This window comes from Tenrec ecaudatus, chromosome 16, assembly GCF_050624435.1.
Source record: "Tenrec ecaudatus isolate mTenEca1 chromosome 16, mTenEca1.hap1, whole genome shotgun sequence".
NCBI lineage: Eukaryota > Metazoa > Chordata > Mammalia > Afrosoricida > Tenrecidae > Tenrec > Tenrec ecaudatus.
Genome location: NC_134545.1, coordinates 78,907,553 through 78,920,221, shown reverse-complemented (window position 1 = coordinate 78,920,221; position 12,669 = coordinate 78,907,553). Strand labels below are relative to the sequence as shown.

The window sequence follows — 12,669 nt, the reverse complement described above, 5'->3', positions numbered from 1 at the left end:
CCAGCAGGTCAGACTTGAATCTCTGTCTCCTGATCTGCCCAGAATAGGAACACTGATACTCTATTTTTTAAAAAGGTGGGGGTACACATCCTTTAAAAAGGAAATGACAGTGAATTACATAAGATAATAAGCGAGAGCATGGTCCAAAGGTGTGCAACGTGCTGGGTGTGGAGCTTATTAGTCATAAGAGCTATTGCTGGTGAGTGCTAAGTCAAATCAATTCTGTGGGAAGCCTTTTTGCATGCTATTCAAATAGTGTTGCTGTGACAGAACCCCAAGACTTAGAGTCTCGACCAACCATTTTATTGTGCTCTTGGCTTCTGTGGGGCAGGAATTTGGACAGGGCACCTATGAGATGGCTTGGCTCTGTGCCTCAATATCTGGAGCCTCAGATGGGAAGACCTGATGTCTGGCAGTCTTGACAATTGTGAGCTGGAGTTAACTGAAGCTTCTCCAATCGCATGTCTGGTGGTTGGTGCTGGGCCATAGGCTGGGACCTGCGTGGGAGCCGTCGACCAAAGCTCCTGGTATTCCTCCTAGAATGGGGCCCTGCTTCGTGGGTGGTTACCCAGGGATCCAAAGTGAGGGTTCCAGTGTACAAGACGGAGACGCCATTACCTTTCTTATGACCCATTCAATCACTTCTGCCATGTTTTGTTGCTACAAGGAAGTCACATACTTAGCCAGATGGAAGAATGAGGGAATTAGACGCCACCTCTTGATGGGAGGGGGCCGAGAGTTTCATGGAGGAGCTAGGAGGAGGGAGATACTGTTGTGACCTGATTTGGGAAACACAATCCAACACACATACACTATCTCATGAAATCCTTCCCTTCTTGCCCTTGTAGTAGATGTTACTGACCCTCTTTGACAGATAAAACCGAAGCCTACCGAACTCAAGGGACTTGCCTGCAGGTAGACAGTCAGTCCATTAGCACAACTGGACCCACAGTCTGTCCAAAGCACCGACGGTCCTTCTCCAGCAGCATGTGGTGATGCTTACTAGAAAAGAAGAAATGAAAGACAAGAAAACAATATTCCTTCTTCTTCTGCAGGATGGACAATGAGTTAAGAGTTCTTGTCATCTAGAACCTTATGTCAAAGTTGACATATGTCCTGCTTCATAAAGGAATCTACTTCTTGGGTAGACCTCAGGAACATAAATAACTCTCATGAAGAAGGTTGCCCCAAGACACTATGTAACCATCGTAGGCACTTTGTGTGCCTCAAGTCTGCCAGTTTGTGCTGGGCAAGAGGGTTGTCCTCTGCCCACCGGCACCCCAGTCATAAGGCAGAGGAGTCTGGGAAGAGACACAGGAAGTGGCTCGGATTTCCTCTGAGAAGGCAGTACACAGAGTAGTCAGTTTGTGCCACGGATATCTCTTCTGACACGTGAAAGAACATCTTCTCGGAAACTTAAGTAATAGGCACTTCTTCTAGGAAGTCATTAAAAAATATTCCCATATTTATATTCCGGAATATTCATATGACACATGGCATTCATAGGGTTTTGTTTTCTAATTTACTAATTAACTTTGTAAGACTTCAGCAGCCAAGGACTATGTCCTGTCCTACCCTTGCTCAACTCCTCCCTTCTCCCAGGAACAAGACTGTCTTCATAACAGGTACTCAGTAAAGACGAACGGATTAGGTCAAAGTACCTAATAAAGCTTACAATGGTATTGGAACAGGATGCACTTGCTTCTTTAAAAGCATTTTTTGGGAGCCTACTGTGTCGTAGGCATAAAGCAGCGAAGTGTCTCAATTCTTGATCCAGATCCACCTCTATTGTATGAGACATATCCTCGACATGTGATCTAGAAACATACCCTCAGCATGTGATCTAGGAACATACCCTCGACATGTGATCTAGGAACATACCCTCGACATGTGATCTAGAAACATACCCTCAACATGTGATCTAGGAACATACCCTCGACATGTGATCTAGAAACATACCCTCGACATGTGATCGAGGAGCCGGATGTTAGATGACCAAACACCAGCCATCCAAGGCTCATTCACTCCCCAGACTGGCATGGAATCGCCCTTCCTCAGATTAAGAGACCCTCATATCACGTACATCTGAGAGAAGTGCCCAAAATTTTCAATCCCTCTCCACTGTCAGGTGATTCTAGTGTCAGATGTGTAAACAGTCCCCAAGGAACGTTTTAGAAACTCTAAATCTTGATTTATCGCCTCCTATAAATTGCCTGAGTGAGGGCTGACAGGAGAGAAAAAGATGGCTCTCACTGTGCTTTATTTCAAATGACTCTTCTTGAAAAAGGCGCTAGCCTTTGCCCTTGCTTCATTTCACTTCGCCTCCAGGGCTCATACATGTCCTGCCGTTTGGAAGCACTGGTGAACGTTCACGGCCAGCGGCTCCAGCTACGCAGATAAACCCGACCATTCCTTAAGAGCACTGACTTGCTTCCACTCATTATTCACAGCCTAACTTCTCGAGCCAGATGTAACCCTATTGTGTGAAACTATATTCCCGACATACCGTCAATAAAAGCATCCTCTATCATTAATTACCTTTGGGGCATGAAAGAAAATGTAAACATTTTATTTGGCAGTTGTTTCTGAACACGTGAATAAACAAATGGAAAAGTACATATTAATATTTCTTTCAGAGTAACCGATACCAAGAAACGCTTATTTACACATCTTCACTGCAAAGAACAGTTACACAATTCAATTTTGTCATATAAAAGTTAACTTCCCACACCACTGGACGAGACAGTTACGGATGGAGATACTGGTAGTGCTTGGGCCTAGCAGTCTGGGCGTTTGAAAGGCATTCCTTTGCAAGTGTGCTGAGAAGAGTCATCATGCATTGAGCTCATCTGGTCACGTACGGTGGAACGTTTCTGATGGCAGCCACCGAATTTGGTGCGTCATGCGCTTAAGTCAACTATGACATGTTTGTAAATCTGTGTATTCCCCTTAAAACTGGAAGCAAAAAGGAAGTGACGCTTATTAATTGACACATGCGTGAAGGATCTCGGTGCCTGGACATTCAGTTCCTGGAATTTCACAAACTTGGCTTTATCTGCGTCCCAGTTATATACTTGAGTCAACGAGTAATCGCTGCCGAGGATTGCGTATTGATAACTGTTTATCTGAAGAGGCTGGAACACCATGGACCCTCGTGACGGCATCCTCTGAATATCATGAAAGGAGGCCCCTCCCCATTTCATGACTTTGGAATCGCCTATGAATCTCGTCAAGCAAATGTACACGTCACCTTTCACCGAGAAGTGCTTTACCGCGTACACATCCTCCATGTTAGGAATGTCAGTCTGGTTCGTGAACAATTGCGTTGCTTTGTCCCACTGATAAATGACGGGGCGCTGGGAGCTACTCGAGAGGATCAAATGGGGCGTTGTGAGCGTGTGAGGCGTTCTGGCTATCTCTAGGTATTCCACGTCAGTGTCCCGATACCAGGCATGTAGGGACTGGTGGGAGTAGAAGCCGTTTCCGTTCCATTTGTAGATGGTAGTGAACCCTGCTTTTGAGCTGTCAGCAACGACAAAGTACCAGTTGTTCTCGATCTTGAATGTTTCGATGTCATTGGGCTTTCGGATTTTGAGAATCTCAATATCCTGAATTTTTATGAATTTATTTGCAAAACGGTCTCGTTTATAGATGTGAGAGCCACCAAACAGTTGGGCCACAATGACATAGAGCTGTGTTTCAATGACTATAGGCTTGCACACCACAGTGGACGTGCCTGGGGGAAAGACAAACGAGAGATTAATCATCTGGCCATCCCCTCTGGAGCATGTACACACACACAGGCTGAGATGCTACCCTCCAACTCCCCCCACGTCAGCCTGGACTAAGAGCTGCCCTGGGTTGGCGAGGTCAGGTTGGTCTCCAAGGTGCTGAAGTTCTGTGCCTCTGTGCCTCCGGGGGTGGGGGGGGGCATTGTACCAACTAATGCGCCCTCCCCTCCCTGTGCCTAAGGTGTGGGTTTCCTCCTCCCAGGCCTGCAGATGCCTCGTCAGTTCACTGCAGTAATTCCACGGCACACTCTCATTCACGGGGCACCTACTAAGCGCTTTGCTAAATCAGCTCATGAAATCTCCCCAAACATACTAGGAGTTACGCATTTATTACTCTCCCTTCTGCAGTCGGGGCAAACGGAAGCTCGGAGAGGCTCGAGCCTGTTAGGAAAAGGGCCGAGCTGAGATTCAAACCCCAGGCCTACTCGAGTCTAGTGTCTCGGGCTTTCGGCACAGGCAGGGTTGAGGGTAGTAGTCAAGGTTTCCAACGTGGGCTAGTGTCTCATAGCCACCTGGAATCAGCCTCGGAAGGCAGGAGCTGCGGTCCGGGCAGCACGCCGCTCTTCCCAGAAGTGCCTTCCTCTAAGTATGACCTGCCTGCCACTCTAGAACCACCTGGCTTTCCTCTCGGGAGGGAAGGGAGCTGCCACGTGTGGCTTTTGTGACGCTTTAGGCTGCTAATGGGAGGCGAGAAGAGCGGGGGAAGAATCCTTGAGGAAAGCTAAAGTGGGCCACCGCCAGGCACTTCAGTCCCCAGAAGGTATTTTGGGAAACACTTAGACTGATGGGTCCAGAGTGTACTTTAATATCATGTTGGTAAGAGTTTGGCAAGTATCACTAGATTTTAATGAGAGAGAGAGAGAGAGAGAGAGAGAGAGAGAGAGAGAGAGAGAGAGAGAGAGAGAGAGGGAGGGAGGGAGGGAGGGAGGGAGGGAGGGAGGGAGAGAGAGAGAGAGAGAGAGAGAGAAGAAGAGAGGAGCCCTTTTGGCATGGTGGCCTACTGGTTATGCGTTGGGCTGTGATCCTCAAGGTTGGCAGTTTGAAACCACCAGTCCTTCTGCGGGAGAAAGATGGGGTCCTCCCGTCCCTTAAAGAGGTACGGTCTTGGAAACTCACAGGGCAGTTCCGTCCTGTCCTAGGGGGTCGCTAGGAGTCAGGCTTGACGCCATGGCAGGGAGTTTGGTTTTGGCTTTCCTAGAGGGGGCCTGGTTCCGGAAATCCGAAGAGAGGCGGGTCAATGCTCAGTGCCAGGCCCTGCCTGGCTGTGGTTCTAGGAGCTCTGAGGCAATACGCTTCACATCAACTCTACTCGCTGGCTCCACACATCAGCAAAATGGTTTTTTATTTGTAACCCCTTTCAGGACTAAACTGAGCGTGTGACCTTGGGAGCATCACGGAACTGCTCCGAGACTCCATTTCCTCTTCTTTACAAGGAGAGGTTGGGGCTCAATCAGGGACGACCAATAGAGTGCAGCACATGTATGGACGGGAGCGGCTACCTGGAGACATGCGTGGAGAAGGAGCTTGGGTCTCGCTTGGGGATGCACAGTGACGGACGGCATATGTGCCATGTCTCTGTCAACCTAGACACTGAGCTCCCCGGAGGCCTCTCGAAGTCCATAAACTAGGACTCATTTCATTACAGGGGCTCAAGCAAAGCGGTGGGTGACCTGGGTGCCGCAGGCGGGAGGAAACCAGTTGAGACTGCAGGCACCGTGCTGCGCGGCGCTGGAAGAGGGGAGGGGCCACGGGAGCGAGAGAAGTAACGGCTTTTCCCTCGAGAAAGAAGGTGGACTCTGAGAGCATACGTTCACCTGGGCAACCTCAGGTTAAAGGAAGGAGATGCAAACTGTCTTGGTTCTCTGCGCAATGGAGCTGAGGATCACGAACAAATTTAATTATGACCCTTGGAGCTTTGTCTACAGGGTGACCTTTGAGTCAGGGCGTGGAACATCTCGCCGTGGGCCAGGTAAGGCCCGAGACATCATCAATACCAGCCAAGATCCCACGTCTACAAAGAAAAGCCGGTCCAGCCATCGCCCGAGGGGTGAGCTAATGGACTGTTGGGCCCACGAGTTACGTTATAAATATCCAGTGGCCCTTGGCAGAATAAAGATTCCCAGCCCTGTTTTTTATGTGATGGTTTGAATGTTTTTAGGAGCAGGTGCAAATGCAGGTAAGGCAGGAAAGATGTAAATATTTCAGAGTAAGCACCATGTTTTATTATATGACTCAGTTAACATATATATTATGCATATATACACACATATATAATACATATATCAAAATATATATACTTTTAAGGGAGGAAAGAAACTTCAGCTATCGCTTAAGAATAAGTGCTGATGGAAAACACTTGGGTGGGTCCTATGACCAAAGTCAACGTGAAGCATCCTGGAAACAGTTTCCCTCACTCTAGGGCTCTGAGCCTCTTGTCTGGGTGACACGTGCAGTCATTCTGTGATGGACGGCGTTTAACCCAAGGGCCTGGAGATCTGCTTCCATAAAGACTACAGCACCCCGCAAAACCCCCAAAATGCTATGCAGCAGTTCTGCTCTGGAACACAGGAGGGTGCCATAGTCGGGGCCCAATTCAATGGCAGTTAACAACAACAAATTCCAAAGGAGCTGTGCAGGGCCCACAGGGGTTCAGAGTGATTGAAACACTTTTTAGTTTGGCCACCAGGGCACGTGAAGAGATTCCAGAAGTAAGCAATATTGGTGCGACAAAACCTGAGCCTCGTTGGTTTGTAATTAGCTCCTTGTTTTACAGTTAAGGAAAGAGGGGCTTAGTGAGAATAAGCGGCTTGCCTATCTGGTGTGTGATTGAACTTTGATTACAATCTATGACTCCTGGTCCAATCCTGAGGAAAAAATCATCCACTTTTTACTGAGTATTTACTATGCTAGGTCCTATGCTAATTTCTTTGAAGATATGATTGTATTGTAGCAACCCTGTGAGGTAGGTAGTATTCCTATTTTACAAATCACCAAATTAAGGATTCGAAATCTGCCTCAGGCCACATAGTACGTCCATGGTATAGTTGGGATTCAAACCATTCTCAATCTGACCAAACCGTTCCCTCATACCCCTCCTCTTCCTGTTCTTGGCCCAAGCCTTTGTGTTCAAAATATGACCAGGCTTCTCATACCTGTGATGTTGTCATAATTCCGGAAGGTCTTTTCTACATGGTCCCATTCAAGGAAAATGCATTTTCCTGTAAAAGGCTGAGCAATGACTACATACTCATCGTTCAAATAAGAAAACGTATCTATGGACAGTGACTGATAAGGCAGGTCTTGAGACTTCGCAAATTCTGCAAAATTAAAGGAACTGGTGATGAGTAACTGAACGAAGGCCCCTTTCCTTGGCTAGATTTCAAATAGTCACAAGAAACACATTGAATGTAAAGAAACAAATCCAAATGACAATTCTACTTTGCTCTTAGACACACGGCATTTTAACGGTGCAAATATTAAAAAAAATTAACCGCCCAGTTAATTTTGAAGAGGTCAAACAAACAATCAAACAACCACTTCATGCATCCATGCAAACATGTAACCTCAATTTTCGGTGAATGAAGTGGACCGGTTGGAACACCTTACCTGTAATGATGCAGTCAAAATCCTTGGCGGAGAGACTGCTGATTTTGCGCTTCTTGTACTCTGGGGGGGCTTCACAGTAGATGTCTTCCACCGTCGCGTTGGTGTGGCCTAGCCATTCCACCAGCCACTTCAGTTTGCAGTCACAGCTGAACGCATTTCCCCGCAGGTCCCTGAAAGACAGACTTCTACTGCTTTTGTTGTATGAGGCCCTTCTCACACGAGCATGAATTCTCTTCTAACAGGGACGTGTGCACCATGACCTTCCTTAGCCTGAGAGTTAACATCTTGTCCTACAAATCGGTCTTGAAAGTCCTTGACCATGCACCTTGGGGCTAGAGATTTATCCGAGTTTAACCTTTTAAAAATAATATTTTTGCATGCTTGGGGTGAAAGTTTACACAGCTAACTTGGTTCCCAAACTCCACACTAGTTGTTCAATGTCATGGGTACATTTAGCTGTCCTGCGCTGAAGAAGGATGACTGCCTACAGGCTTCGTGGTCCTGTGTCCGAGTTGTCCTCTGGTCCTTAAAAATCCACTTATGTGGAGGTGTGATCTGTGGGTTCCATGTGGCCCAGAGGAGAAATCGAGAGAGCTGTGAGGGAAACAACCGAGGCCAGAATTTGGTTGGAGAGTGGAGGTATGTCTGGCACCTTCTGGGGTCAGCCCTGGAACTGATCTTGGTCATTATCGCCCGTGGAGTGAGACAGGTTCTCTCAGCCCGGCCTCACTCAGCTGCCACGTACAACAATTTCCGTCAGATCCCTTCATGTGCTAATACATTTCTTGGACTCATTGCTGCTCTTTATGGTTGTGTAGTATTCCGTTGAATGTGTTTATGTATCACATTTTGCTTATCTATTAATTTGTTGAAGAACATTTAGGCTGTTACCATTTTTTTTGCTATTATGAACAATGCTGCAACGAGGATAGGTGTGCCTCTGTGTCTATCCATAGCTCTTCTATTGCATAGCTACGGTACATACATAGGTCTGAGATGGTTGCATGATTACTCCAGTGTATCCCAGGGAGCTCCCTTGCCAGTGAAGCTCACTGTCTCCCTCCCTTTTTGACCCAAAGGCAGCTCAGTCTGGATCTGCACTGTCCAGTGGACACCCAGTGTTAGGCCCAAATATAACTGAAAACTGTCAATATCCACATTTTAAAAGTAAGAAGAAACAGGTGAAATGAATTTTAATAGCATGCCTTATTGAACCCACTTAACACAAAATAGTATCATTTCAACATGGAATAGATGGAAGAATTCAGGTATTGTACATCCTTTTGAAAATTACTGTCTTTGAAATCCAATGTGTGGCAGTGTCTCTCAATTTGGAAGCTAAAATCTGGTCAGAAAGACTTGATCTTCAATGAGATGTCATTAGATTTTTTTGTTGAAAAACAGATCCACACACCCAATTTGTTTCAAACATAAACGTTTTCCAATAATCAAACTGAGAATCAGTGTTTAAATTTAAGTTAGAAAAATTAAATAAACTGTAACATTCCGTTGGTCCATTGCACTGGCCACATCTCAAGGACGCAGTGACCGTGTGAGTATAGTGGTCACTGTAGCAGAACAGGTCTAGAGGAGAAACCCCAACCAGACTCACTGCCCTCAAGTCAAGTCCGACGCATAGAGCTATAGTCGATGAGTCGAACTGCTCCTGAGAGCTTCTGAGACTGTAAATATTTATGGGTACAGACAGCCCTTTCTCCTGAGGAGTGAATGGTAGGTTTGAACCACAGACCTCGTGGCATGAAACCCAATGCTTAACCCACCACACTGTCAATTTTAATTAAATTGAGTCAGCTAGTTTTGTTTCTTCTTCCTCACAGGCATGATGACTCCTGATCCCCTTTCGTGGGCTACAAATTCAATTTCATGGGAAATGAGTTGACGCAGCAGAGTTAACCCCAAAGTACAATATCTCATGCCTACGATAAACTATGCAGCATGGATAGTATTAATTTCCATAGGTGACCCCAATCTGCCCACTTCCCTGTTTAGTTGCATGGCTTGATGCTCAGGAATTCTCGCTTGCCTTCTTAAACTCTTCCTTGGTCACATAGAACTCCTGTGATAGATATTGTCTACTCTTTTTTATTTTATATTGTCTGCTCTTTACTTCACATGTAAATAATTTTGAAGTGATTTTTTTAAATGCCCAATTAAAAAATATTATGAGCCATACATTGAATAAAACAAAACAGGACCCAAGTCCACTAAAAGGCAAGTTGGCTTGGTGTTTATACTTAAGATAATTTTTGATATGGGTATGTCAAAATAGGTCTAAGAGGCCCAGCCCATTATGGGATTCCCGGGGGAGATCCAGCCAATTTCCATTTCTTTCCCTCCTCGCCATAGAGTACAGGCTAATGCAGGGATGGGCCTGAGGGCCCCCAAGAGGCTGCCTCCCCAAGTCAGCCATGAAGTATCATCTAACTTCCAGAACATTCCCAGGACTGACCTCATCTCCCAAGAATACTGTGACCCAGAAGAATGAGTGCCCGCCTTTCTGGGCTATTGGGAACCAGCACAACTACTCTCTTGAAAGTGTCCTGAGCCTGGCATTCTCTTAGAAATACACCATCATTTAGGACTTGGGGGTGACAGGGGTGGGGGCAGGAGACGGGAGCTACTTACTGCAAGGAACAAAGAAAGTTTTTCATTAGCTTAGCGATATTAAACTAAATGCTGAGTTTGGAAGAAATTACGTGGCTCAGATTTTCTTTCTTTTTTTGGTTGCTGTTAGAAAAGTTGTTCTGCGTGCTGTTCTCTAGCACAGCATCAGGATCGTTACAAATCTTCTACTTTTGTACATCCTTGCGTTTGTGCCTGTATTTTGCCTCCTGACACTGAACGCCCTGCTGGTTCTCTGGGGAGTCCTCAGTGAGGAGAACTTGCTTTGAGCCTACCCTACTTGCTCTGCTCACAGCAAAACCAATGCATTCCTGCCAAAGGTCTTTCATTCTGGGGCTTAAAAGTCAAAAGTTTGAAAGCTCTTTTGTTTGAAAAAAAAAAAAGGGTCAAAAATAATGAAATTCATTCCCTTCCCGGGGGCTTAAGCCAAATTCCTGGGGATTAAGAAGTTGTTCATTCTAATGAGAAGAAAAAAAGGGGGGCAAACTTTCTTCCCTTCCCCCACTTCCTGCTCCATCTCTCTGTCGTCGACTGACCAACCAGGGGCATAACCTTTCATCTTTACTAAGCCACTTTCCCAGACTCCTTTTTGTTTTTCATCTGTGGCCCCACTTCCTGAGCCTCATTGGAAAAAGGCAAAAGGATCTTGCCATGTCTGTTCAGGCCTCCCTTTTGCCCACTCATCACCTCCTCCAGTACAAACACACCTTTTGTCAAGGAAGGCCCCCCAGGCTCTACAGTCCCACTTCCCAATGATGAGGACCACGGGAGCCCCCAAAGTCCATCCAATTACCAGAAACCTCGCTAAAAATTCTCCTAATCAAGACCAGGTCCCCTTGAACGTGACAGCCCATTAAGTAATGAACCGGTGACTTTGGAACTCCTCTTACACATTTGTTAAGGAATCCAGGCCTTTGAAAAGATCTTTTGGGAGTGTCTGGAGATTGTTGTTTGCCAGGCTCCTGGTGAGGAAAAAACAAAAACACACAGGATGTAAATGACAGCCATAAAGGAAATAAATGCATTTCAGGTCAAAGTTGCCGCAAACCCCTTTTATCCTTTCCTTTTCACATATTTTTATCCTTTCTTTTCTACGCTAAGCTAATTTTCTTTTCCTTCGGAGATATTATTGTTATCGTATTCAATTCCCGGTCTGTTTACTTCAATATTCACTCGGTATTTATGTATCATTGTACATTAAGAACAACAGCAAAAAAAAAAAAAAGCCTGAGCATTGATCTTGTTTAGAATAGAAGATGAGATCCCCACGCTCAGACATCCAGTCTAGACCGCTGAAAGCATCCATCCCCAACGCCTCCTCACTAAGGCCACACCTCCTCCTCCTCCTCTCTTCCCCACTGGCTTCGGAGGGCAGCAAAGCTCTTCAGCTGCTAGTGCCAACAGCTCTAGAGCTTCCAGACCTGCCTCACCTAGTCCTTTACCAGCATCTCTTTAATTCTTTCTAAAATACATGCCCCCGCCTTTCTCTGCCATTTTCCTTTGAATTCATTCCACCTCAGAAAACAGCTCTCTCAAAATCCCCATCTATTTTCATCCTCTTTAAACATCTTTCCTCTTCCTCCACTTCTTGCTCTATTGTTTTTTTTCCTCCTCTTTCTTTTTCTATTGGTTCTTCCCCAAATCACTGAAAAGATTCTAATCAAGGTTAACAAGTTCAAAGCCATCCTGTTAGTATCAGGGAAGATGAAATGTGTGCGCGTCACAGAAACAGTAGCAAAAGGGGGAGGCACGAGGGGCTAGCAGCCTTCTGTTGGAACGTGCAGTCATATACCTGTTGTGTAATTTCCTGTGTGGGTGATCTTATAATATGAATAAAAGACAAAACCAAAATTCCCTATAAGACCCTCAAAAGTCTTCTCTTTTCACCTCCTTGAATTAAATATGAAAATTTCCAAGTACATGTTCAGGATGTCTAAGACCTGGTTTACATTTTCCTTTCTTGGTTTTCTGGGTTTGGAAGTTATGACTAGACTGGAAAACTGTAGTCAATGACCCCTGAGAGGCTAGGATGCAACTGGGATGAGAATCTTCCAGTCCCAATGGCATTCCAGTTGTGACAGAAAAGTGAGGCTTTGGAATCATTTTGAGTTGGGTTTTAAGCCTGGTCCCATGACTTACTGGCCATGTGACTGGTTATGTGTCTTTTCTTAGTGGGCAGTAATAAGGCCTATCTTATTAGATTGTTAGAAAGAATATGAGATCATTTGGGACTGTGCCTGTCACTTGTGCTATACTATATAAAACACAGCTCTGAAGAAAAGGAGGGAAAAAGAAGGACATTGGAAGGTTTGGTACATTGTTGAATGATCTAATCTGTAAATCCTCACCTAATTCACAAGAAAAGGTTAAAAGAATTTTTTTGAAGGCAGCTATCTAGTTAATCCACTGGAAGAGGTCCATATTTGAACCAATTCCAAAGAAAGGTGATCCAATATAATGCGGAAATTATCAAACAATATATATCATTAATGTAACATGCAAGTAAAAATTAGCGAATGATCATTCAAAAAGTTATAGCAGTACATTGCCAATGAAATGGTCAAAAGGTTAAGCTGGATGCGGAAGAGGATGCGGATTGAGGGTTATCGTTGCTGAAGTCAGCTGGATC

General features: G+C 45.4%; 1 protein-coding gene across 2 annotated transcripts in view; it reads right to left on the bottom strand.

Moving 5' to 3' along the window:
* Positions 1 to 2,584: 2,584 nt before the first annotated feature.
* The window catches only part of LGI1 (leucine rich glioma inactivated 1), an 84,424-nt gene continuing 74,339 nt past the window's right edge, over positions 2,585 to 12,669 (bottom strand). For both annotated transcript variants that reach the window (XM_075533779.1, XM_075533780.1), the window contains exons 5-8: positions 10,931 to 11,002; positions 7,398 to 7,567; positions 6,944 to 7,108; positions 2,585 to 3,736 (exon numbers count right to left, since the gene is read on the bottom strand). In XM_075533779.1, the coding sequence (XP_075389894.1) occupies positions 2,901 to 3,736; positions 6,944 to 7,108; positions 7,398 to 7,567; positions 10,931 to 11,002 (1,243 nt within the window). In that variant the 3' untranslated portion in view covers positions 2,585 to 2,900. The remainder of the gene's footprint in view (positions 3,737 to 6,943; positions 7,109 to 7,397; positions 7,568 to 10,930; positions 11,003 to 12,669) is intronic.